This window comes from Aptenodytes forsteri, unplaced genomic scaffold (genome assembly GCF_000699145.1).
Source record: "Aptenodytes forsteri isolate BGI_AS27 unplaced genomic scaffold, ASM69914v1 Scaffold23, whole genome shotgun sequence".
Taxonomy (NCBI): Eukaryota; Metazoa; Chordata; class Aves; order Sphenisciformes; family Spheniscidae; genus Aptenodytes; species Aptenodytes forsteri.
The window spans coordinates 5,424,509-5,451,325 of record NW_008796043.1 but is presented as its reverse complement, the minus strand read 5'-3'; the positions used below and the strand labels follow the sequence as shown (position 1 = coordinate 5,451,325).

General features: G+C 41.4%; 1 protein-coding gene across 1 annotated transcript in view; it reads right to left on the bottom strand.

Moving 5' to 3' along the window:
• Nucleotides 1-26,817, bottom strand: part of ZNF521 (zinc finger protein 521) — a 221,555-nt gene that overhangs the window by 136,366 nt on the left and 58,372 nt on the right. Inside the window, exon 4 of the mRNA XM_009285634.1 lies at nt 2,427-5,779. Coding sequence (XP_009283909.1) covers nt 2,427-5,779 — 3,353 coding nt within the window. The remainder of the gene's footprint in view (nt 1-2,426; nt 5,780-26,817) is intronic.

The window sequence follows — 26,817 nt, the reverse complement described above, 5'->3', positions numbered from 1 at the left end:
TTTAAGTAGCCGTCTTCAACATCCCATTCAATTCAAATATCCTTCCAGTGGAGTAGCAAAGCCACTGACTAATAACAAATTTTAGAAATCAAATTTGTTTTTACTGTTTATGTTATATGCTTATGTTTTCATTTCCCTCAGCCTGGACATCCAATCTATAGTGTTAAACATTTGTGTATTACCACTTTCAATTTTGATTCTCATTGCTATAATGCTTGCATCACTACAATTTGAAACCAGTAATATCTGTTAGAAAAATAAATTATCTTTCAGGATTTTACAAACATGCATTTATGGTTTCCAGAAATATTACTGCTCTATCAGGAATCTGATAGCTTTGTGCTTCCCGTGAGAAAAGAATCTGAAAGTCTAGGTTACTTATGTGGAGACTAGAATCATAGACACTGAAAAATCAGTTTACAAGCTCTGAATGGGGGTGGGGGGCAAATGGTGATTTGAAAGCAGGTGAATGCTATTCACAAATCTTGCTGTAGTTTAAAAGGCTTTTTCATCTTAAATACATTTCTAAAACAAAAATCGAAAGGAGCAAGAAGAGGAACGTGATGCCAATGAGAAGAAGACATAAGAACTCTGATTATACATGATCCAAGTACAAGAAGATTCACTGATGACACTGAAGGTAACTGACCTTATATCACCACAAAGGACCCCCAAATCTCTTTTTGTCTAGTTTACAAGCAAGAGAAAGACAAGTTGGTACATCTTATCATGGTAACTGTCTTAACACACGATTCTGATTGTGCTTGAGGTAGTAAGAATTGGCTTCCAACATGACTGGGAAGAGAAATTTCAAGTAGTCACTTGGGGAAAGATGACAGAAACAAACCAGGATGACTCTGAATCTATCAAAAACGTGCAGCTGGTAATTCTGTGGTTCCCACTCAGCAGCAGTACTACAGGACCATCAGTGGCCTGAACCGCACCTAATGGGAGCCATTCCTTTTCCCTCTTCTTTGAAAAGAAGGTTTTCCTTAGACCTGCAGTTCTCAGTCTAACAACCTGCTCCTTCCATAAACTCCACACCACAGCCCGTTCCCCAGGTGTCCCCCACCACGGCCCAATGTGCAAACCAGAGATGCAGAAGTCATGAATGCATAGGGCCCTTCCCTGGCAGATGCATCCTGCCTGGTACTTCACCCTCGTCTCCCAGCTCCACTTCCCTCTTCGTGGCACTCCAGGCCCTGTGACGCCTCAGCGGCCTTCTCCCAGCCTATCTCCAGCTATGTTCTCGGTGGCTCCACAAATACTTAGCTCTTGGCCCACATGTCCTTATGTATCTCCCCTCCTCCCTCTCTGCCTCCCTCCTGCCCTCCAGTTTGCACAACACTGCTGGATGACATGCTGAGAGATTTCCTACCCAACAGGTGGGCTCACAAACAGGGAGTGAGGAAGGTGACGGAAGAGCAGCAGCTCCCTTGCCACAGGGTATCCATACACATTCACAGCAATGGGTTGCACCATGCTTGTATCATTACAGGCTAAAAGCTTTCTTGAAACAAAAGCTATTATTTCTCATCATTTGTTTTTAGGCTTCCTGAACTATAAGGGGTCATTATGCAAGACACCATGCCTAAAATACTAACTTCAGGTCATTCTATTGATAATATTTCTGTAGATAAAACAGATTCCCTTCCCTCAGTACACGACCCCCCTACCTTCCCAAATACAGGTGTTATTACTTGGTCACTGGTGACTGAGGAAGTAGATGAGATCTTTCAAGAGAAAACCCTTTGGTTTTTTTCCTGAAACATGTATTTACTGTCTCAGTTATGCTGCACGAATGGGATTTCAATCATCAGGCACTAGGTGTTTCAGTGACATCAAAATGTCGTTCATCAGGAATGGAAAGAAAAACACAAGGAATTGCATCCAAGGGACTGATTTCCCAATTTACCTTAGGCTAGCGTTGCACTTCTACTTCATCAAAATATGCTATAAGAGGGGAAAATGAATGTCTACAACACAATTTACAAAAAACCCCCTCAACTTGTTGATCACAAATATTTTTTTTAAAATCCACCCCTTATGCCAGCCTTTTGGCTCACTGTATTCTACTCCTCTGTCATTAATGCTTTCTGCCGTAAGCACAACTCCTAGCTGGGGATTCCAACACGTAAGGGAGCTAGGATAAGATTCCAGATCTCAGTTGTGCTGGCATGAAGATAGGTCTCCTCAGTGATACAGAAGACAATATCCTAGGGAGACTGGAATTAGTCCTATTCCGCACAATTCAATCCAAGATGTAAGGCATATCAAGAAGCAAGTAATTACTAGCTAATGGCTATGGATGGAAATGTAACATGGTTCAGCCTAAGCATTTCGTGACAAGTGACAAGACGGCTTGAAAAAAGGGGGACTTTTTCCAAAAGGATGGAAGGTGTCAAGAGCAAAGAAAAAAGGGTTACCTCTTCAGTTTGGGAGGGGCTGATTCTAGGCATTGGAGATACTTGTGGTGTTTTCAGCTGTGTACTGTTGCTGTCTGGAACAAGCTCTCTGTGGATTGACTGAATATGGTTTTGGAGTTCACTTTCTGATTCAAATTTAACATTGCAACTAGAACATCGAGTCTTCAGTCCCCCTGCCTTGCTTTTGTTCTCAATGGAACTCAAGTTCTCATTTTGGCCCATGCCTTGTCTGTTACTGCTTGAAGGGATGTTGACACTTGGACTACCACTTTTACTGAGATTAACACAGCTAGCACACAGACCATATGGCAGACCGTTGATGTCAAGTTTCACTAAATCCTGTTTTGAGCGGAATTCCTTCAGGCAAGAAGCACATTTGTACAGTTTCTGGAGATGCTGTGCGCGCCCCGTGGACTGCACGGCAGAACCATTTCCAGTTTTCTGCATGTGGAACGTGCCGTGGATTTTCAGTTCCAGCGTGGAGGTCACTGTCTGCATGCACACCACACAGCGGAACCCCGTCAAGGAGTTCCTCAAGTCAGGGTGCATTTGGCAATGCTCTAAAAATTCCTCCTCACTCTGGAGAGGCATCTTGCAAATCCTGCAGTTTCCAGTGTCCAGGCTCTTACTGTGTGTGACCTTATGTTCAGTAAGAGTCAGAAGAGACGGAAACCGCTCGCCACAGATTGGGCACATATAATGTTTCACTGGTCCCAAGTGCGTCTGCATGTGTTCTCGAAGCCCATTTTCAGAGAAGAATGTTCGAGAACACACATTACACTTGTAATTCCCTTTAATGAGTTCAGCCTTTTTCTTCACTATGGCACTTTCTCCAGGTCGAATGTTGTGGTCTCGAAGCTGGTGATTTTGCAGGAGAGTCTCCATGGTATAAGCTGCTCCACAAATGTCACAGCCATACATAGGCTCAGATGTGTCTACATCTTCTTCGCTGCCATCGTGGCTGTTATGGGACTCCTGGCTGTTTGTCAACAAGGTCTGGAGTTCCACTTCCTCTTTCTGAACCTGCTCAGATGCTCCATTCGTTCCACAGTTTGGAGTTTTTGTTTCAAAAACACAATGTTTTTCCCTTAAGTGCTTTTCCAGCAAGATGATAGCATGGAAAGCTTTGCTGCAGAACTTGCAGTTGTACTTCTTGCTGTGCGTAGTAATGTGACACTGCAGCTCCACCTCCGTACCAAAGGACTCGCCACAGAAGATGCACTTGTGTACTTTGCCTTGGTTCTCCAGGTGGTTGTGTTTAACATGAAGCTGTAGGTCAGTCTCATTTCGGAAATCCCAGTTGCAAGATGTACATCTGTATACCTTCTTTTCATTGCTGTGCTTCACAGCCAAGTGTAGTTGAATGGAGACTTTGGAGTCAAAAACCTCTTGGCACAAGGTGCAGCGGAAGAACACAAATGTATGCATGTCCAGTAGGTGTTTCTGCAAGTCATCCACAGAAGTAAACTGCTTGTCACAGCTTTCACAGATGTAGTAGGTTGAGGTGATCATGAAATGAATGGTAACATGCTTCAGCAGAGACTCCTGATTTGGAAATTCCTTGTTGCACTGAGGGCAGGTCAGTTTTGGCAGGACAGTGTCAAGATGTGTTTTTAAATGAGTCTGAAAACCATCCAAGGAAGTATACTTAGCACCACACTGATTACAAATATATTCACCTGCAGGACGAGGAGGAGCACCTCCAACTGCCTGCATCATCTTTAAAGAAGTCTGCTCAATGGTTACAGGAGATAAGGGACTCATGGCTCTGGATTTTTTTCCATTGTGGATGTAATTCAGTGCCAAAGGAATGTTCTTATGGTTCTCCTTGATATGCTTATTCAGTTTAAGAACACTATTAAATATTGGAGAATTTGTACAGTAAGAACAAGAATACACTTCCACCACTGGATCTTTTGGGGTTCCAAGCACAGGGGAACCAAAACGGGAACTGCTAAGATCACAATGGACTTGTCTAATATGCTCTTCCAGAGAAGAATCTGTAAGAAATCCCATGTAGCAATGGGGACAAAAGAATGCATTACTGTCCTTAGCAGCAGGGTTGGCAAATCCATGAGAACATCGGATGTGTTCCTGAAGGGTGTTGAGGTCACTGAACACTTCAGAGCAGAAGTTGCACTGGTACACCATGGCAGGCATGGTAGAAACAATCAGTGCTGGGTCTGGAGCTTCATGGACTTGCTTAAGATGTTCGTTCAGATTGTAGAGAGATGGCAATACCTCCAAACAATACTGACAGATATGGGCTTGTTCGGGTTTATCTAAATGCATAGTTTTCAGGTGTATCTGCAAAACTGCAAGGCTGGAAAATAACTGTTTGTTGCAATAAATGCAGCTATAGGTAACTTTTGCCTGTTTACTCGAAGGACCAGTGATATCTGGCACTTGCTGAGCTGCCCGCTTCCTTCCACGACCTTTTGGTATAGGGGGAGCCGTTTCCACCATTGTTGAACTATCCACCGAGAGATTTGAATCTGGAGTGGTGCTAGAGACTGAGGTGTAGCCCACAGTTACCAAAGATGGGCTGTTGCTGTGGTTGCATGACTCTGGCTGCTGGTGGCTGTCCATGTGACTGTACAGCTCCTCCACAGTATGGAAGTTCTCAGAGCAAATGCTGCATGAATTCTTCTTCTCACCATTATGAGCCTGCTCCATGTGATTCACCAGAGACGTTTCCTCTACAAAGAGTTCATGACAGTAAACACACTGAAGAGCAGATCGATCTTCATTAGGGGAACACTCCGGGTGACATTCTGCAATGTGCTTCTGAAGATCTTCAGGAAAATCAAAGCCTTCTTCGCACTGACTGCATTTCTGAGTGTCTTTCATTTTCCAGTCCTCCATTCGTGAAGCGGACTGAGAGCCATCTTTGTTCCTCTCGTGAACCTGCATGTGACCATGCAGCGAACTAGATGACAGGAATCCACGTCTACAAATGGCACACTTATATGGCTTGTTGGACGTATGAGTCTTTAAGTGAATCTTAAGATGATCACTCCTTGAGAACGCTGCATCACACTCACTGCAGTGATATTTCTTGTCTCCTGTATGAAGCTTTATGTGGCGGTCCCTGCTCCGCTTGTGTTTGAAGAGACGACTGCAATACGTGCATTTGAAAGGGAGCTTGTCGCTGTGACTTTGCTCGTGGTGCTTTAAGTAGCTGAGGCGGCTGAACGATTTGTCACAAAACTGGCATGGATAGGGCAACCCTGGGCCTCCTTCCTCTTCACCAAAATCACAACCTTCTCCATGGCTCGGGGAAGTCTGGTCCTTGCTAGAAGGCGATGATGCTGGCCATGAGCAAGTAGGGTCATCCTCAACATCCACTCCATCTGAAATGAGAAAGAAACACGCCCACAAGCTTAATCCCTATAGTTCAAAGGAGATAGCAAATGCATACGAACGACGCAGATCTGCTACTCCTAAATAGCTAAAACATATTAAACTCAGACTAGGATATTTCTTACACCTGTATCCAACAGCTTCAAGACCACATTTATTTTTATCAGACTGTAAAACATTAAAAGTTATTAAATAGTTCTGTGCCTATATTACCTTTTTATTGCTTTTTTATCATTCTTTCTCAGTTGCAGGATATGTATTATACATTGACAACTTTATTAAAATGCAGATTTTAATATATTTAATGTTTCTTTTGTATCCACTGTAAAAGGATTTGCATATTACGTGAGCATCTGAAGAGTCAAAGGAGAGGAGAAAATATTACAGGAATGATTTAAAATTAATACAGTCAACCCACAGGCCTAATATTTAATAAAAAGATTCCCCCTGCTTTGCCACAGGTTTGGTTTTTTTTCCCTTGAAGTTGATTCTGAACACAGAAATCTTTTAAAGGCTATTACTGAGAGAGACTTGGGTGTTATTCTAAACAATAATAGGAAAAATTACAGGGGAGGAACAGGACAACAGTATAAACAGTGATGTTTTCTCTAATAAAGTGCAACCAGATTCCTCCAATAATGATACAATTCAGTTACTGAAAGCTGGCAGCTGGATCATTAAATGTTCAAAACAAACTAACAAACCAACAGCTAGGATCAAGGAAAATGAGAAAGTTTCAAAAGGGTCAGATGTGAACAGCATTTTTTTTTCCTTTTTAAGTTCAAGAGGTTGCCTACCACTTCTTCCTTTTTGCAAAGCCCTCAGCCAGCTGAACTTCCTTAGTCCAGCAGAACCTGTACTGTGAGGTGATCACAGACAAAGCGACTTGTAAAAAACTGGAAACAGGAAAAATGATAAACCATTATGGTAAAAGCTGAAAGATTTATGAGTAACAAGGAAAAGACAAAACAGAAATGCTAGCCAGATAATAAACTGCACTAGTTATCCATGATATTACCTCACCTCTAGACAGGGCAAGTTGTAATTATTTTTTTCAACAGATGTGCTCTACAATTTTTGCACCTTTTGTTTTAAATGTAGACTACAACACTACAATGATCACACTTATCTCAACCTAAAACTTCATTAAAAATATTAAAAGAATGCTTGAAAGACCACTCTACATCAAATTATCCTTTTATTACTTTCCAGGGGCGATGCCTGGGGTTTTTTTCCTTTTAAAAGTAAAACTGATTACAGTAATAGTACAGAAAAAGACAGGATAAACTTCTTGAAAAATATCTTTCTTAAGGTATTCTTGCAAAGCAATAAGTTTCTTAACATCTTCAGCCTTCTCTCAAGGAATTTACTACACCAACATAAAAGTTAGAGCTGGCCTATATTATGTAAACAAATTCCAAGCCTGCTTTCTTTAAGGTAACAAAATTTTACTAGATTATCAACCTCTTGCTTATCCACAGGAAACAGATGAGGATTCATTCCTTTCCTGCATCTAGAAACTGATGACAATGCCATCTCACTATCAATGCCAGATGGCAACCATCTAACTCTGAGAAAACAACCAAACACCATTGCTGGATGCCTGCCCAGTGACACAATGCTTTTCAGGATAAGTTGGAAGCTGCACAGGTTTTTATCCTCTTGTTTACGTCTTGAAGAGGAGGGTTTCACAAATTACACATACCTGTCACACACACACACAAATATGTATCTGTATTTACCTACGTACGGATCTGCACTAATAGTATGTATTTAAGTAACAAAACCAAACCCCAGCCCAAGTACCATGTCTTTGAACTGAAAGCAAAGGTGTTTGGTTTTTTAAGATAAAAATTGAAAAATAAAAATCCTCCCTTCCAGCAAAAGTACTGTCATCTGCTACAATGCTTCCCAATGAACTGAAGCAAAGTTACTCATTGTCATACATACGAAATACCAGCCAGGTGAGTTTCTAAGTTGGTACACTAATGATTGCAATATTCACAGGAGACTTTTGATGTAAATCTCTGTACTGCCCTTTCAAATTGCTGGGTTTGACTCTACAACTGGAAATAATCAAAACAGTGGAACAACTATTCACAGAAAAAAATGTTAATTTTTGCTACATTTTTAAATTTTATTTCAAAAGAACATTTTCAGCCAGGTCTTTTAAGTGGAAAAACCTTTTGTCTTTTAAAAATCAAATATATTTCTGACATATGACCACTGCTGGCAGATAAACAGGAATTTATGTCAAGCAACCGAGTAAAGAAAAATAGTCTGTGACTGCCTAGGCAACATATTTTGTAACCAAATTTAGTATTAAAATGTATATTCTACGCAGAAATGATATATTATTGTATAAATGTTTAGAGGAATATATAGTAAGTGTTATAAATAGTGTACCATCACTGACACAGTAGTAAATCACTTCCTTTTTGTGGCCACTGCCTGCCTGGTTTTACCTATTATACAACTCTTCCCTCCGGCTTGTGCATCTCAGCGGGCTGGCAGCAGGGTCGGGATCAAGCGCTGAGTGTGACCACGGTATAAGCAACGGCAGCCCCCATCCAATTCTCCTTGTCTGCTTGGGGGTCTCTCCGTTAGCTTTTATACAAGGCAAGGAAAGCAGAGGGGGAATAGTGTATCTGCAGCACAGAGCAGGTTCTTACTTTCCAACCGGCAAATATAAATGTTTCTGCGTGTCACTCTGCTGTTGGGTTTTTAATCCGAGCCCATAATAATTCTGCAGAGTAGTTCTCTTTGTGCAAAAAGGAGAAGAGCAAACCACTTGCAGGTCTGACTCGCGTCCTTTTACCTTGAAATGTGAAAATCTCTCAATCTCTCAGAGCTACAGAAGAACCAGCAAGGCAGGGGGAATTCCGCACAGTGCGCGGCGGAGGACAACAGGATTTTCCTGAGTACGAGCCTAACAATGCGGCCAACACATTTCCCCAGCTTCCCGCCGGCACGGCGGGGCGGGGCAGAGCCGGCGTGGAAGGGGCACCGGCGGCCGGCCACCGCGCTCCGGAAGGAGGGCCCCTGGGCTGCGCTCACACAAAGGGCTCCCAGAGCCCGGCCTGTCAGCCGTCAGCGACTCGCAGAAGGACTTTTGAAACATTGCTTCTGCGACAAGGGAAACGTTTCGCTGCAGTGACTTTTGCTGTGCAGACTCCAACCTGAACGCTGTGTGAACATTGTGTGCGATGGACTAACGCGTCTGGTGAGCTTAGGGACTGTCTAGGAATGGATCTGGGGACAGCGATCTAGAAGGAAACCTGGACTATGGGTAACTACTGCTACAGCAGGACGTGAATGATGGCATTGCCTGTCCTGCTGTCTCTCCACCCTTCCCCACAAAAGATGCCACACCATAAAATTAATGTGCACCCATTAAGAGCATCTCCTTCAAAAGGGCAGTGATCCGCAGCTTGCTACCATGCGCCGAGGCTACTCCATGTGCACAGGCATTGGGTGAGCAGATCTGGGCACTCAAAGCCGTGACAGGAGCTAAACGGAAGGTCCCCCCACAGCTAACCAGCAGGCTCGGGATGTGGACTCCACTCCCACTTTCCCAGGGGCACTTCCCACAGAGCCAGCTCTGTGTTGGGGGTAAAGTTTGACCTGCTGTCGGGCAAACCCCTTTTTGCTGATCGCTCTCATAGAAAATACAAGCAGTTTGCTGCTACTCTGCATACAGCCATGTGTATATAAATCTGCAGACACCTACCCACCGAGCTACGTCAACATTACAAATACTGGTTTTTAATGTTACAACAAGCTGTTTTAAAATACTCTGGACCAAATTCAGATGCACACATACAAGTCCCCAGGAGTGGTACACATCTATCTGGGGGCAGAGTAGGGCTCCAGGTATTCGACAGAGTGTTTATGGAGTTTTAAAATATATTTTCTGTATTGACTTATTTTTTTTTCCTTCGGCACTCAGTAAGTGCTACTTACTGTAAATGCCTTTTTTGTGTTATGGCAAGTATTCTGAGTTTCAATGTGATGCACTTAACATGTCCATGTAAATTTTTAATTTTTGGAACCAGTCACTTCACACTCGCTGACTCTAAGAAAACTCTAGTGCTCACAACCAAAAAACTTTGCTGGAAATCGGCTACAAGGCCTGAAAGTCTATTTAAAGATGCAAATGTGTGTGAATAGTTAGTGCAGATGTTTTTCTACACCAACTGTACTTGCTGAGCTTCACCATTTCCATAAAGCACATTAAAACAAGTGTGTGAACACTCTGAGATGAAAGTACCAAGCACTCCTGAGACTTCCAGTGGAAAGTAGAGCTGCCTGACTTTTCTCCAAGCAGACAGGAATGCCCATGATTCAGCAGCCTGAGTAAATAAAAGAGGTCCTTATTTCCTAATTTTGCTGGCTGGCCACACCGCAGCAGTCTCTGTGCTGCTGCCAAAGGGGATGCAAAACTGGAACTACACCCAGCAGCTGAAGGACTGTCTTTGTTAGCCAGCCAGGCCTTCCTGACCATCTTCTGGCAACAAAACTACCGTATCCTGTGAGGAAGACCTCCATCTCAGGCTTGATAGTTCTCCAGTCTGTCTAATAGGACGAAACAACAGATTTTGCCTGGTCTGTGTTGGAGGAGGACAGCTGGAAACTCAGTTAGTAGCAGAGTAACACCTGTTCAGTCATATTTATGGGGGAAAGTGCTCACTAACAGAAAAGTGAAGTAATACCAGAAGGAGTTATCCCGCAAAACGGGAGGGAGGAAGGGGGAAGCATCAGAGCACAAAAGCACCTCTGTGGAGTTAGCAGCCAGCCACTCATGTGCCAACCCCAGTAGTCGTGAGGTCTTAAAAGTGATCTTATCCCTAGTGCTGCTGACTGAATTAACAGTACCGCTTCAGAAAAACGTTACTTAAGTCACCAGGAAGGTTTATGACATATGCATGCTTTGGCTGGAATACGCTCCAGGGCACTTGCTTTATCATGCCTTATTTTTCTGTATGATTTAAACATGTTTTTGCTGCCACTAGACAAATGGCCACATTCCTAAAGCAAATGTCAGCAAACCTTTATGTGCCATAATACATAAGGTTTCTCTGATAGAACAGAGCTTACAAATATGAACAAATTAATATTTTCAATATCCTGTAAGCAGCAGTTTTCTATTTTCCTCATTTTGCTGCTCAAGTAACTGGGGCGCAGACAAGCTGGAGCGGTTTGCCTCAGGTTACAAATGTAATCTGTGCAAAGGAGGAAACAACTCGTATCTCCCAGGTCTGAGCCATCCCTGCAAGAAAAATCCTTTCTCCCCCTGAAACACAGAGCTGGCAAAATGCTTAAGCTGCTGGACCTGACCGAAGAGAAAGCCCAGCAGTTCAGCTGGACAGACACCCCCCCGGCTCTGGGTCCTGCTGATACGTTCTTGCTACTTTGCCCCCTTAACAGTAACGGCAGACTCGTCACACAACTATCCCCCAGGACCCCATCTGAAGTACTAAATAGCAAGGTTTCTTTAACTGGTACAAAATTTATAACAATGGGTTACATAGGATGGGAATAGATACTAAAAATGACAAATCAAGTATACCAGGCAGCAGCACATAAACACATCTACTACATACTGCTACAGGCATATGGATTATGAATGCACACGTATGCATTGAATTGTCGTGTAGTTATTATCGGTTGTCCCACCACCAGCCAAAGACCTGTTCATATACCACTGCGTACACATATATGCGCTCATACACACATATTGAAAGGGATGGACAACACATACAAACGTACAGCTTTGCTAATTTACCAGACGGCATGCTACAAGATAGAATTTGAACTGTTAAGAAAGGAAGGACTAAATAGCAGGTAGGTAGGTGAGTTAACTGGATGTATGATAGAGCTCCACAGTTTTAAATCCTTGCATTTTTGTGCAGGTAATTGAGTGGAGTGGTTATTATATATCATATAGTTTACTTGTAATGGCCATTTCAGGTTTTAGTGCTGGACACATATTATATTATTACCACCACTAATTGTCTGCAGGGCTACCTTGAAAATGAGATAAGGAATCTTAGGGGAATATGCAGGTGTGAATAAATAGTAAACGAAGAGGTTAGATATTGCTGAAATAAAACAATATTGTGCTGTGTGCTGAATAGATCTATATAACTAGAAGATCAAAGGATAGTGTTTAAGCAGTAACATGACTTCAGTGATGGCCTAACGTGTCACTGAAACAAAATACGGTTTTGAAGTTTTTAACAGAATTAGCAGATAGTGCTAGCCTTTAAAGTAACTTTAAATAAAATATACATTATTACATAATATTCTCCATTTACTTTCAATAGAAATGTACACAGTTTTGGAAAAGCTGCAACTTTAATATAACCATCACTTTTTTTTCACATCAGTGACCCCACATTAAACTCACTCATTTGTCTCATAACTTATTAAATGGCTTGAAAACTAATACTCTGTAATGGGCATTCAAAAGAGAAATGTGAACTTTAAAAATTATTTATAATTTACAGATGTTTTTAAAATCTATCAATATTTCAATACTGCTTTGGGAGCACCAATTAAATGCATTAACAATTAGATTACTGGGGAGAAACATACAGCGGTTCCTGACCAACAGAACTGAGACAGCTGGTAGGGAGGTTTCCCTATTTTAAATTTCACAACCAGAAGAAAGGCAGCTCCTAGAAACAACAAATAAGTCACTTTAATACCTCGCAGGAAGAACCTGCTTGCTTTTATAAAATGCCTTTAATACCTACATAAGTAGTTAACATTCCTGTATTGCTCTCCTAAGGTAACCTAAGCCTCCAGTTCCATTATGTCTTCTTCAGAAGACATATTACTATTACATATGTAGAGAGGAGCATAAATGTTTTCCTTGATTGTTGCTTAAAGTTCATTTGAACAGACGGAGCCCAATGAATTCCATCTTCTACAGTCAAATTAAAGAAAATGTAAGCAGTTCACATTCTGCTCCACCTTTCAAATCATACACAAAACCCAATTTGCAACTAGAAGAAAACAGAGCTACCCTCCGCTTGTTTGAGGAAGCCGGTATTTTGTGCCTCTCTAGGCAGAGAGAAAGAATAAGTAATTTTCCACAGTCCTGTACATATAACTAATGACAGTCACCATCCCCAAAGCTTATTATACTGCTTTACATAATTGGGAATCGCATGTCACACAATTAATTTACAGGGGTTGTTTAGTTGTGACTATACAAGCACTAAACGATTCAAATTAGCTCATTTGTCCACTGCTTAAATGTGACAAACACATTTACACTGTATTTCTTCCGCTGTTAAGTTGCTGTTTCTTTCAGTAGTTGTTTGTTTGTACAGTATGAGTCAGAGACCACCAGGCTTGTTCCATCTGAAGCTAGGGTCAGAAAAATCACCCTGAGAATAATTACATTTAGAATCAAGATAATGGGAGAGCAAAAAACCCATTCAAATACTCTAGCAAACTTGCACATAATAATGATCGCCTAAGAATCTGTGTATTAACAACCTCATGTACTAAAAGTAGTGATTCAGTCAATCAGGTCTTTGCTAGAAAATAATCATTATAATTTGTTGTGCTGATAACAGTATTTGTACTGCTTATTAAGAACAGCAAATGACTAGCGGGTAACAGTTCAGGTTCCTCACTGGACTCCAATACTTTCCTCTGCATTATGCTTTCACCGGGTCCTGCTCCCCCCAAGCAACACCATGAATAGGACCAGAAACTCTCTCCCTCCAGTCTTCCCCTGCGCTGCAGCTCCTTTTGAAAGCTGCTGAAGTGTACAGAAGCCTCAGAGACAGCAGCCCCTGTAATACAGTCCCAGTCATCAAAGTATCTTTGCAGTGGCATACAGGTTTTAAAATGAGTTGACTGCTTCTTTCTTTCCCAGGTCACAATATAAGGAGTGTGTCTGAAGTCAGAGAAGTGTCATTCTTTCTCTTTCCTTCCCAAAATCAAATGGTCCAGAGGCTCAGACCCTGAAAGCTGAAGGACACCCTGCTTCACAGCTGCCTTCCAAGTCCCCATTCCCACACAGCCCCGAGACCCTGTGGGGAGAAGGGCAGGCTGTCAAAACCTCCCTAGCTGGAGGCTCAGACAAAAGATGGAGACCCTGAGCAGGATTTGCAGGCAGAAACCCGCGAGATGCCAAGCACCGCCGTGGCTCCTTATTTGAATATCGCCCTTCTTTCAGTTAATCCGGAGTTTAATCATGAAGGTCTGCAGGGATTGCTGCGGGTGTACCTCAGACTCGGCCGCCTTCCCTCTTTTTTTATCACATATGCCTGTCCCTCCCACCTGTGCCTACATTTCAACCACCCCAATTCATTGCTTCATTGCCTCTAGACTGGAACGGCAACAGCAAGACACACTTTGGAGGGGGCTAAACTAGGACAAAGAAAAGAAGGAAGGCAATGTGTGGAGAACAAAAGGAGAGGAATGTAAGGTGGGGAGAAGGAAGGGAGTAAATAATTGCATCTGAAAGAAATTCAGGCAAAGATATCGCAAAATCTTTTATAGGAAATGGAAAGTAAAAGGAAATGAAGATCAAGTGAAAGCAATGCAGGCAGTTAACGCTTTCAAAAACATATCAGTGTTATTTTACAGTGTGCTATAATTAAATACAGTAAATAAACACAGAACAGCTTATTTCTTAGAATGACAGAGATGTGGTGGCGGTCTTATTTACACAGGTGAAAACTCCTGGACCTAGATCTGCAAAGGGACTTAGGTGTCTCCAGGAGCCTAAGCAGCAAAGAAAGCAGAATTCATGGGGCCCTGGGGGGGACCAGGAAAAGGTCTGCAGCCTCGCAGCTTGGGCACTCAGCTGGGAGAGGGGAGTACTGGGCTCTTTATACATTAAAGAGGCACTGAATAAAAACAAAAATAAACCTAAGCACAACTTCCAGACTGCAAGAACCCCTGGACTAAATGAGTGTCCTTCTCAGTAGGTTAACAGTTCTTTCTCAGATGTGCTCCTACCAGCCCTGTGAATAGGGTACTCTTTGCTCCAGCAAGCCCAGCTTCCACAGGAAGGTATCTCTGCACAACTGAAGACCCTCTGCTCAGAGGCAGGAAATGTGGCTTTGAATGCTCTCAGGATGCTGAGGGAACTGAATCAAGGCCTCGTGCCATTTAATACTCTGCCTACCTGGCCCTTACATAGGGAAGACAGGAACACAGCACTTTCTGCTGAAAGTGCTCACCGTGTCCTGGGCTTAGTACGATGCTCTCTGTGCAGCAGGCTGATCAAAGGCGAAGGGTACCCAGATGCTCACGCTAGGGTGGTTTGCATAGACTGCCAAACCACAGATACCCGAGAAACTTTTCATGAAAAAAAGAAGTACCTACCAAATTGGGGTGAACCTTGAGGGGTAGGTTTTGGACAACCATTTCTATTTAGCTTCTTATAGTCCATCTACATCCCATTTTAGGCTCCTTTTTTTTAAGATCTGGCTGTTAGTGCAGATGTGCTGCACAGCTTTTAAAAGTGATGCCCCTGAGCAAAGGTAACCTTGGGTTTTAAACTAAGTCAGTGCTCGGAATGGCAGACAAATGCTTACACCCACGCTAGTGCAGCTCAGCTCAGTCACACTGGGGCCAGCGTGTCTCAGGAACCTTTTCACTGTAGTCAAAATGCCGTGAAAGACAATACAGCCCTTTCTCCCTGACCCTCATTTTACCCGGGTTACTTGAATGGGAACACATGTGGATGTCTATGCCATGGGATAGGCACAGGTTGGTAGGTGTGTGTGGCTTCCGCTAACTTACAGGCGGCCTAGCCTGTAAGTGGGACCTAATGAATTTCCCAGTTCTGAATGGTCAGAAGACCAAATCCTACTATGAAACTGTCACATGTAAACTGTCACACCTACTGTCTTCCTATCTAGCAGAACATCAGTCCCTCTATTTGGAATTTTGCAAGGTAAGAGTTGCATTTAAAATATATATGCTTCATTCAGTCCTTTCATGTTAATACAGGTTTATTTGGGTGATTTAACTATAAAAAAGATGGGGAAATTCTTTGCAAAAGGCAGCATTTTCCTTCTCTTCTGTATAATTTCCATTCACCAAAGCCTGCTGAAACTCATGATTAACTGTCTGAAATAGAGGCCTCTCCAGAAATAAAGAGATCTCTGCTTCTTTAAAGCCTGTATCGAAAAAAACCCTTTGTACCTTCCTCAGTGTAGAATGGAAGCCTGGTGTGAAATACAGTAAATTAAGCCTTCTGCTGTCAGAGCTGGAAATAAGAGTAGAGCAGAATAGTGGCTGGATTTGAAATTATTTTTTATTGGCTTCATTTACATCCTGTCTAAGGTCTTCTGAGCAGCTCAAGGTGTCTTATCTCTGGCTACCAGGGGGTATTTTGCAGTCAAAGCAGTTAACGTACTTTCTCTCCCTCTCTTTTTTAAGGCCATCTTATCTTATCAGACAGATCTCTTCAGGCTGAGGAGAACCCATACTTATCAGTAGCTGTACACTGTATTGACAGCTCAGTGCTGCTAGGGACAAATGAAAGCTTAGGGTAGAGAGCGATCAGTTAACCTGTTCCACTCTCAGTTTAGACTAATCTTTGGTTTGTCTAACTTCAGGAAACATTGTACGTCTTTTCTCTGTTTACTTGGACAACAGAGGCACGCAATCACATCATCAGTTGCTAAATCCGGTGCACAGGTACAGCCACCGTAATAATCCCCAAGGCAGTCTGCCTGTTGACTTGTAAGTGTGAGCAGTGCTCTGCTTGACCTCCAGCAACTCCTTCTCCAGGTGACCTCAGGGGTGGCGGACTGTTCTGGGAGCATCTGAGAGTTGCTGGGATCGCACAGCAACGCAAAAACCGAGGGCTGCACAGGCTCACAATTTGTAAACCAGCCTTCCTCCGGAGCAAGGGGAAGTGTGCACGCTGAGGGCCAGAAAAGGAAAGGAATCCCACATATGGTCTAAACGGAAGCAATGAGACTGAAGGTGAGCCTAAAGAGCATCCTGCAAGCCTGTTCTTGGATCAGAAGATAACATGAAGCAGCAGTTTATTCAGACCTGTCCTCCATATCCTACCAGGGTAAACGTTACAGCACGACACGATTAGTAACTAAGAGCAGTCGGCCCTGCTCACTGGTATCTCCAGGAAATACACAAGCCAGCTTTCTCGCTTACCACAAAAAAAGATACAAATGGCAAGATTCCTCTTGTCCTTTGCCTGATGTCACGAGCAGTGAACCAGGTCTAAAAAGTTACAGCTGGTGCTACTGAAAAATCATTCACCATAATTTCAGGTGAAAAAACATGTAATTGAACATTAAGCCTTGTGCTGGTCCTGCTTTCTACTTTTTTATGTTTATTTTTTCTCTCTCTTTTGTGTCCAAACACTTCATGAGCACTTTTATATTAGTGATAACCCTAGACTTTCCCTGCAGAGAAGGTTCGCTATTAATTGTCCATTATCTTGGTGTGTCAGCACAAAGGAGAGGGGAAGAAATTCTCATCCAAATGGTTTCACCTCCCTCTCTTGAGAGTGATGCCCTTGTCAGGGCATTAAAGACATGAAAACCTGCCACTTATCAGAATTGTGTTTGAATCGAACTACTGTCCTTGAAAACAGTAGACACCAGATACCATCAAAATAAGCCACATTGGCAGATCCTGTTCCACTGTGACTGAGGCAACCTTTATAGAGCTTATATACACACTTGTGATTGCATATGATCAGTAACGTTACAGCCGTGGCTTAAAGTAAGAAAGGCATGTTCTTTTTCATTTTATAAAACAATAAGCGCATTATAAATAGCAATTGCCAGAATGAAGAAAAGTTGGCCAGCATCTCTGTTAAGTCTCTAGATACCATATTAAAATGTGGGATAGTAGTATGTGCAGATTTTTTGAAAAGAGATGGCAGTAGAAGGAAGAAGATACATATGACATTTTTTATGAAACAGTTTGGAAGATTTCAACAGTTTAAATAAGCCTGAGGACACACTTGAATATAAACTCATTGCTGAACCAAATCGTAAAATTTTTTAATTACTTCACACCACCAATTCTTAACAAAACATAATTCAAGCCTATTAAAATGCTGAATTTGCTTGCTAGAATGAAACAATATTTCAAAGAGGTCTTTAGTAATTCTATTAACCTGTTCAGAAACAAAAAAAAAAGGGCTTAAGTTACACCCAGAGCTGCAGAGCTCTGTCTGCCTTTTTTGGACAATCAATGACTGTCCTCACTTTTCACAATTTGAAGTCACAAAGAGGAGGAAAAAAAAAAGAAAAAGAAGTTACGCTTTGCTTTTAACAAGTAAACAAGTGTGCAGATTAATTCGGAGAGCTGTAATTTTGAAAATTTTCTATGTTTAATGTGCACTGCAGTTAAACTACTTTTTCTGTACAAATTAATTTACTGCATCAGTGATCGATGTTTATGTTTAGGCAATTTTATTTCTCAGTATGGTAAAATTAGACCTAATAGTTGCAACCTGTTATATCCAATCTGTCACTGAAATTCAAATTGCCTTTTTCCTATTATTCAAGGAGCAATTTGGAGGAATTAAAGCCATCTAAAACCAGAAGACAAACAATTCTCTGTAAGGACTCAATAGCCTGTGTCATCAACCTGCTCTAGAAAGCGGTGGTCCTTCCTCGGCCGAACCACTGCTACCTTTGCTCAGGTTCTGAACGTTTCCAGCCTGGAGAGCCACAAAAGGCACAAGTGTCTGAAGACAGCAGAGCGCTGTGCCACTCCTTGAAGGGAATGTAAAGACAGTATACGTTTTGAGGGAGTGGAAGTACCATTAAGAGCTACAGAAAGACCCTTCTCTGTATTCTATAATTGTTGATGTTCGCAAGTTTTCAATTAGCCATCCATGTATCTACAAAAGAATAGATTTTGTGCTTCATCTGGGACAAGTTAGTTATTGTCATCTTTTTCTTGTCAGTGAAGCACTCAGCTGCCACTGACAATTATTCTTTATTACTTCCAGTACTAAAATACACTGGTCGAACTTTGTTTACTACCCTTTGCCTTATTTTTCCTCGCTTCAGTGGGATGGCTGTGCTATACACACCAGGTTATTCTCTCGAATCACCTGAGGCTTCTTGAGGCCTCAAAGACCCTTGCCCCATCTTCCAATGTATCTTACATGTTTTGATCACATGTAAATTTCTGTATGGTCTTGCACTCTTAAAAGCCTAACGATAATCCTCCTCACAGTTCAGAAACAAATACTCCTTCTCCTTCACCCCCCACATTTCTACCTTTATCTTTAGCTTTATTTTTCTCTGTGTGTTTGTGTGTGGGAAGGAGAGATTAATTTTTCTCACGCACAGAGAATGAATACTTTGCTTTCCGAATACTAGCCTGCATGCAAGTTTTTGGTCTTGTTGGAGATGGATGAAATAGAAACAGTGAGATGAGAGATAATGTTGGTTTTGAGGAGATTTGGCATCTTTTCTAGTTATTTTGCTTTACACTCTACCTTTTATCACTTCTAAAATTCCAAGTAGGCTCATTTCTTTGCAAGATTTCTCAGTTCATCAAGGTGATTAATAATTTTGCTACTAGGCTGTACTGATTAATGTGGATTAGTCAACTGATTAATAATTTTACTGTTTTGCAGGACAAAGCTGCCCTAAACGTCTTGGGTTTTGATAGTATTTTACAACTGGAACTTCCTTAGATGGATGATATGTAACTTCCTGGATTCCCAATGCTCAGCAAAGTGGCATGACCTTACCCCCGGGTTCACTCCTCTGGTTTAGTGCCCATAAACCATTTTCAGATGACAATATTTGAACTAAGACCCTTGCTTTTTGTACAGCACTTGGCTGCTACTTCCTCTTCCTCCTAGTTGTTTGTTTCATTCCCCTGGTTGATGTTACCAGACTTACCTCAATGTGAGGTAAAGCACGTCTTTGCTGATTCCTATGCAGTTTCTAGAACAAAGACCTGAACTTCTATTGATCCCTTGGCAGCCAGCATAACACAAATAACAACATCATCTACACGGGTTCGGGTATGTATGTAACAGTTGAATCATTTGATGCGGGATGGAAAATAGACACTTTATTTCTAGTATTTGATGGTAGAAGCACAGACCATTGTATTCCACAATTACATTTACACGCTTCCTCCTGAAGCAGCCAATGAACCAAATCACTATTTATCATCTATTGTACAAGATTTCCTGACTCTGCTCGTCTTTAGACTTCTGTTTTGCTGATACTGGACTTCACAGTATCGTCAGTCTCCAGAGGAGCATATAAAAGCACGATCTATTTCTAAGACTGAATAGTGGGCTCTGTGTTAGGTAATGCATTGGCCGGTAGGCTGCACTTTCTTGCTAATTACAGTGGAAGTTTTCTCTTAAACAAAACATGGCATTGCAAACGGCATGGAATCAGCTTTCTTTCTAATTGGAGCTTTCTTTCTAATTCTCTCAGTACTAAGTTTCCCCATAAACACACTCTTCTATATTTGGATACTGGATTTAACACTCTTAGACAAAATAAGACTTGACACAATTATATATTTATTTGATCTTTTCTAAAGCATCAGTTGCAAGCCAAGTAGCATAAAGAGCCAAATGCAAAACAGTAAAAGTAGAAAGCAAAATCTAATAGCATGTTACAATATGCTATACACACAGAATTCAAAAGGGACCTGTCAGCCCCAAAAGATTCAATTCCTGACTAGTTAGAGGAAAGAGAAAAACAAAAGGGTAGCAGATGCAAAAACAAAGGTAGGGAGCCCATAAAACAGTCATGGATAGGCCAACTGAAATAAACAGGGCTTGCAGCTTGCCTTAAAGGCAGCCAGCAAGGGGCTCTGGCAGGGAGTTCCACAACCGAGGACAAGAAAGACTCGCCTTCGGCCCGCGCCTGACTCAGCCCAGGGAGAGAAAGCCGACTATGTCCAACTGCGAGCAACTGCCAGACAGGGACATGGAGTGCAAGGCTGCTGCCCAAGAACTGGGGGATTAAAATTTGAACAGCTACATGGATGGGGCTATATTTTTTAATATATCAGCTTTCCACCCAAAGAGGCTCCGGATCAATTTCAAGGGAAGCAATTAGGAGCACATTACAGTAGGCTAGCCCAGATGACTGCAGCATGGTCTCTGTCCAAGATAAATAAGCAAACTGTTCAAATAAGCTGGAAATTCATCACAGGGATGTAGAACTAGTGCCCTTCTTGCTGGGGAAGGAACATTACGATGTTGGTCAATAATAATCCCGACTTGTATCCTGTACTAGCCTGAAAATGCGTCTCTCCACATCCCAGAACACTTCCTGCTTCTTTATTTCATGCCCATTAAGAAGGCAGCCTCTCAAGGCATATCGTCTAAATGTTTCCTCCCGTTTTCCTCAGTCTTGTATGTGTTGTGCTACAACCAGTTTCACTCCTCTAAAACATGTCTACTGGAGACATATGTTACATGCCTGCAAATATACTGCAGACCTCCTGTAAGCAAGCACAGTTCATAGCAGACCAAATGAAAATATCATATATTGTAATGTCTCCAGTCAGTTAATGGAACTGCAACCTCTAACTCCCCTGATATCTCACATCTCACATAAAGACAGAGGAAAAAAAGGAGACATAATGGAAGACTCCCTTGTGGAAAAAAGCAAATACTCATCTTGGAATAAGGTATTACCCATTTGGTCCAACCATTTAATTGCTTTAGGCCAGATGCCAGTTTTGGGTCACCTCCTTAGGCCAGGCTTGAGAGTCATGGGACAGGAGCCCTCACCTCCAACACGGACACAGTGGCAGCTCGAGGAGCAAAGAGCTGGGGAGTGAAGGGTGCACTAGGAGCATCCTGAGCATCAGGAGGAGCCAGTAACAGCTGTTCCTGCTGAGCTACAGTCCCAACACAGGATCACTTCAAAAAATTGGTAATCCAGGCAGAATCATGCTGTGGACTGGATCTGGCTTGCAGAACATTTTTTGGACCACTCTGTATCAACTCCAAAGCAAAAGCTCTTCTCTGGCTTTTACCGTGGCAGAAAAAAAAGCCTATTTTGTGGCTTTTTATCTCACGGGCATAAACCCAATCAAAACAATCTGAAATGCAATCAAGACAATTAGTTTTTTTATTCTTTCTGATCCTAACATGGCTGCAAAGGAGACCGATAACCTTCCGGTCTGATCTTCGTCTTCCTGGCAAAAAGGAATACGAACAACATCAGAGCAAACAATTGCTGACTTTGTAGCAATGTGCAGGCAGCCTATACTAACCAGGCAGCCTGTAACAGGAAACACTTCCAGGAATTTTACATGTGTTTTTATTACGGCAGGATCTGTTTTCTTGGTTTTATTCAGTCGTGAGCTTGGATTTTCAGAATGCAGTCGTACAATACTGTGTCTGCTACTTAGAGAGTGAGATGGCTGAAGAAAGGCTGTACTCTCCCTGAATTTTCTACATAAATGCTTGGCTTTTGTTCCTTGGCTCTAATGTCTGCTACTTTAGCCCAGGCTTACCGTCCCCACATTGGACCACTTTATTTCCACAGAAAACGTCCAGATCTCTGTCGCTATTTGATACAAAATTACTGTCTCTGAAATATTTTAATTTGCCGACCTTCTTCACAAGCTAAAAACTGTGTTCCACTGAAGAGGCGGTTTGCATCACCTCAGACTATCTTATGTGAGGTAAAAAGAATCTGTGACCCTGACTTAGCTTTATCACAAGCTCCTACTCATATTCCATGAAGAATTTAACCCTAAGCGATCATTTTTCTAAGCTCAACTACGTTCTTCTCTTTCCCCGTGTATTTAATTGTAAAAAAGCTAATATTCTGTGTGCGGCAGGCATGATGTACTGGTGATGTACTGAACACACTGAGGAAACTTCTAGCAAGTCATTTAATTCAATGAAATATTAGCAGACATATCCAACAGATACAGAGGAGGACTAGCAGAAAAAGAATTGGCCAACCTTTTGAACACTAGGCTGTTTCATTTGACTTATGTTACCAAAATACTGTAATATACTAAAATCTACAGTCTCAGAATAAAATCCTGGCCCCGCTGAAGCCAATGGAATTTTGCTATTAACTTTAATGGGACCAGTATTTTAGCTTTGGTCTGGATTTGGTTAGATGTAGGGTTTAAGAAAATCAAACTTATTGCCTGGGAGTCCAGTGGTAATATTCAAAACGAATGAGCTATATTACTTGGGTTCACGAGGAAAATACAAAACGAAAATTATGGTAACTTCTCAAGGTTTATTAACTCAAGTTCCATAGCCTCAAGGGGCTACCTCCACCTGCCCTATTTATATGCTACCATGACAATTCCTGCTCTTCAATAAGTTATATTAAAAAAGTCTTTGTATGATAGGAATTTTTTTCACTTCCTACAGACGAGTATTTTCAGCAAAAGCACACTGTGATTTTATTTTATACTAATTAACTATGAAACTTTTTGTAACCAAATATGAACACCTAACCACTAACTTGCATATACAAAATGCATTTTGAAGTGACTATTTGGAAAGCTAACATATATATATGAAAAATAATGTGTATGTTTATTTTATATATACATAAAAATAAATAAAGGCACATCCAAAAAGAAAGCTTTCCCTTCTTCCACAGACTTCCTCAAAGACCCTGAGATGTAAATTACGTCTTTAAGTAATTCCAGATAAAAAATAAACAAACCCGCATTTCTCAAGTCACTCTTCCAGAAAAGCCTGCAAGGTTAACTGAGCCAGAGCTTGCAGATGCGTTCCAAAAGTGAGAACTCCTCGCGGGGACCGCACTGCTCCCGGCTCCATCCCTGTTAGCCGGCCGGCTGGCTGGAGGCATCTCGCAGGGTACAACTGTAGCACTACTGCATTGAAGGAGGTGGTCTCTCAGCTGGCCCAGCAGTATGGTAATGGAAATACAGATGTTAAAACACCATTTTTGATGACACTAACGGGCAAACTGTGCCTCTCCCACAATCCAGCTAAAATAGGCTCTACAGTGGCTCACTATATAGTCAGATGTCAAGTCTCAGTGTGTTCAGGTGTAGTTAGAGCAACGTCTTAAACTGCACTTAATGGCCCTGTCGCAGGCCCAAGAAGTACTTGCAGATGGTCCATAAAGAGCTGCTTGATCATTTGGCATGGCTCCCCACTTCCAGATGTAACTGCCTTGAAGGCTAACCAACATGCATTGTTTCGCTAATCCTACATTTCCTTATTAAGAGTTGCCACAAATATTTATGGAGTCATGAAAGGGAGATAGATGGCTTGCAAAATGATCAGAATGATTCCTGTGTACTCTCCACTTTATGAACTTAATGAAGTTCTGCTTTATAGCTGACTCTGGAAAACTTTCAGATGTGTCTCTATGGTTCCTCTCATCTTTTCACCATTGCCCTACGCTTTGACTAAACTCACAGTGCCAAGAGGATCTAATGGCTTTGGTCAAGTTTTCAACACTAAATATTGAAAATCTCCTGTACTCCCAATCACTTTGGCAAGAATTAACTTGCCCTTTTCTACTGAAAGAAGTGCTGATCTACTATTTGAGTCATATTATCAACATTTTTTTTGGAGTGAGACATTCAATTGTTCAGAATTTGCCCTTTTAAGGATTATTAACAACGCATGTGACTTCCTGAAATTCATCCATTAAAGCTTTGTTTGTTGGCCCTCCCAATCAATTTCTAACTGGGAACCAATTTGTCTGAAACTCTGCTGACAACAGTTCTATTTTCTCCACCAAATTATGTACTTGCATAGTGAAGTGCTCAATTTAAAAAAAGCAAAACCCCCCAAACCGTACTGGCTTTCAGTAAGGCTCTCAGTCATCACACTCACTTGATGTGTTATGCAGCAGTTTCTTTTTTAAGGCTTTACAAAGTTTTTGCCCAATTTATTTGTTGGAAGTTTTAAGCCTTCTTAAATTTAAGATGCAAGACTATCTTATGAAAGACGTGTTTCTGACAGGCATTCTACTTCTCTACTGAAGATTTTGCTCTCGCGTTTTGGAGAGATATGGACTAATTCTTGATGTTACCTTACATCAGTCTTGTATCAGTGTAAATTCATCGACTTCAAATGCGTTACTTTTGTCAGACATCAGTGTGAGACCTGTGAGATCAGATTAGGCACACAAAGATGGCTTCTCATTTTATACAGCTGTCTGAAAAGCTACCAGTTCTTAAAGATGTGTGGTTCTTGTAAAAATGGCTGCCGAACACTTCAGATTGAAACATTTTATCAATATGTATATTTTTAATCACTATAATAATAATTATCATCAACATCAGTGGCAACAAGGACTAGACAACAACTTTGTATAGGTTTGGCTCTTCTCTCCCAATTTCCATTTACAACTGCCAAACTGCCCGCTCTGTTCCTTATGTAAAAATTGCAGATGTCTTCTTATTAATCAAGAGCCTAATACACTCCAGATGAATAAACAACTTCAGCACTGCAGCACGTACCTCACTTCTTAAACCCAGGATTTATTGGAGCGGCCTGTTCCAAGATCTCTTAACTTAAAAAAGATGGTTTATTGTTCCTCGCTTCTACAGCAGGGGCCTAATAAATGCGTTGAAACTATGTCTTTGTCCCTTTGCAACTCAGTATTCAAAGAGATTTCCAACCCTACAGTGTAACATTATCCAAATCCTTTGAAACCGTAAGTAGTTGCTCAAACTCAATCATCCACATACAGAAAGCTTCATAGGGAATCGAGAGCAAGGCGATACATCAGTGGTGACTGGGCTGCAGTGGTGGGTATCCCCGAGTCCACCGCAAAATGCTACAGCACGTTCAGCGACAACCACTACACTCCGAAGCGCCACCTCGGAGCACAGGGACTGAACTTCTTTTTTCAAATGCCCATTAGTAAGGAGGAGAACGTACAGCTCCCAGTATTTTCCTCCCATTAAAAAAACTGTTTAAGGGAACTCATGTAGCTGTGTATCAATTCACTGATACTGCACGTTTCCAGTATTTCGCTGCAGATTTAGCCTGTAACCCAGCTAATCAAAATTAGTTTAAATATTTCTATTTAAAATTAAAATCTTCCGCAGCCTAAACTGTTCTGTGTACTTTAATTTACATTCCCTAAATTGGAGAAAAACAGATCCTTTCTTTGTAATCATGTAGAAACAGGAAAAGGAAATAATGATTAGGGTTTTAAAGCATATATTAACTCATGGATTGCTAATTTTTTAATTATTGTTTCAAAATATTGGCACCCTCCTTAGAACTGCCAGATTACTAATGTGCTTGCTAATATTGGACTGCTAAGGGTGGTTCTATTAATAAGATGTATGTATATAGAAAGCTGGAAAAAAATAAAGGTTATATTATTAGCATACCTTACTCATTTTTAATTAAAGAATTAAAAAGCCCAGTCTTTGGGGGGTTTGGGAAAATAGTGTAGCCAAATGAGACCAATTAACTTCATTAGCTTCTGCAAATACCTACTTTTCCGGCACATTTCTATTTTTCCATCTGCTTCACAACTACACATGTCTACAAATTAACATTTTATTTATGATTTAAGGTTCCAATTCATAAAAATTATGCATTCATTGCATACAGTTTCCTGTATTTACTGAAAATGCACTAAATTATGTATCTTCCATTCTTCATTCTATTTTTGACTCTGAATGAAAAAAGCATACAGCCTGCAACTGCAAAAAAACACAACCCAAATCAGGGTTGAATGTTCAAAGTGGGAACATTCATACTACAATGGGAACTGCACAAAAATCTATTTAAAAATGACAGTTGCAAAAACTTAGAATAAAGAATATGATAAAAGCGTCATTAAACTGCCCTATTGCTACTGCTGAGTTGCACAAACATTTTCTTGAGCCATTTGTTATAGGCTAGCAGTCTGACAAGTCTTATCACACACAGCATCAATTTCGCTCATCTTGTTCTCAACCATTCACGTGTTAGAACATCACACGTGTTAGAACGTGTCCAGAGAAGGGCAACGAGGCTGGTGAGGGGTCTGGAGAACAAGTCTTATGAGGAGCGGCTGAGGGAACTGGGGTTGTTTAGCCTGGAGAA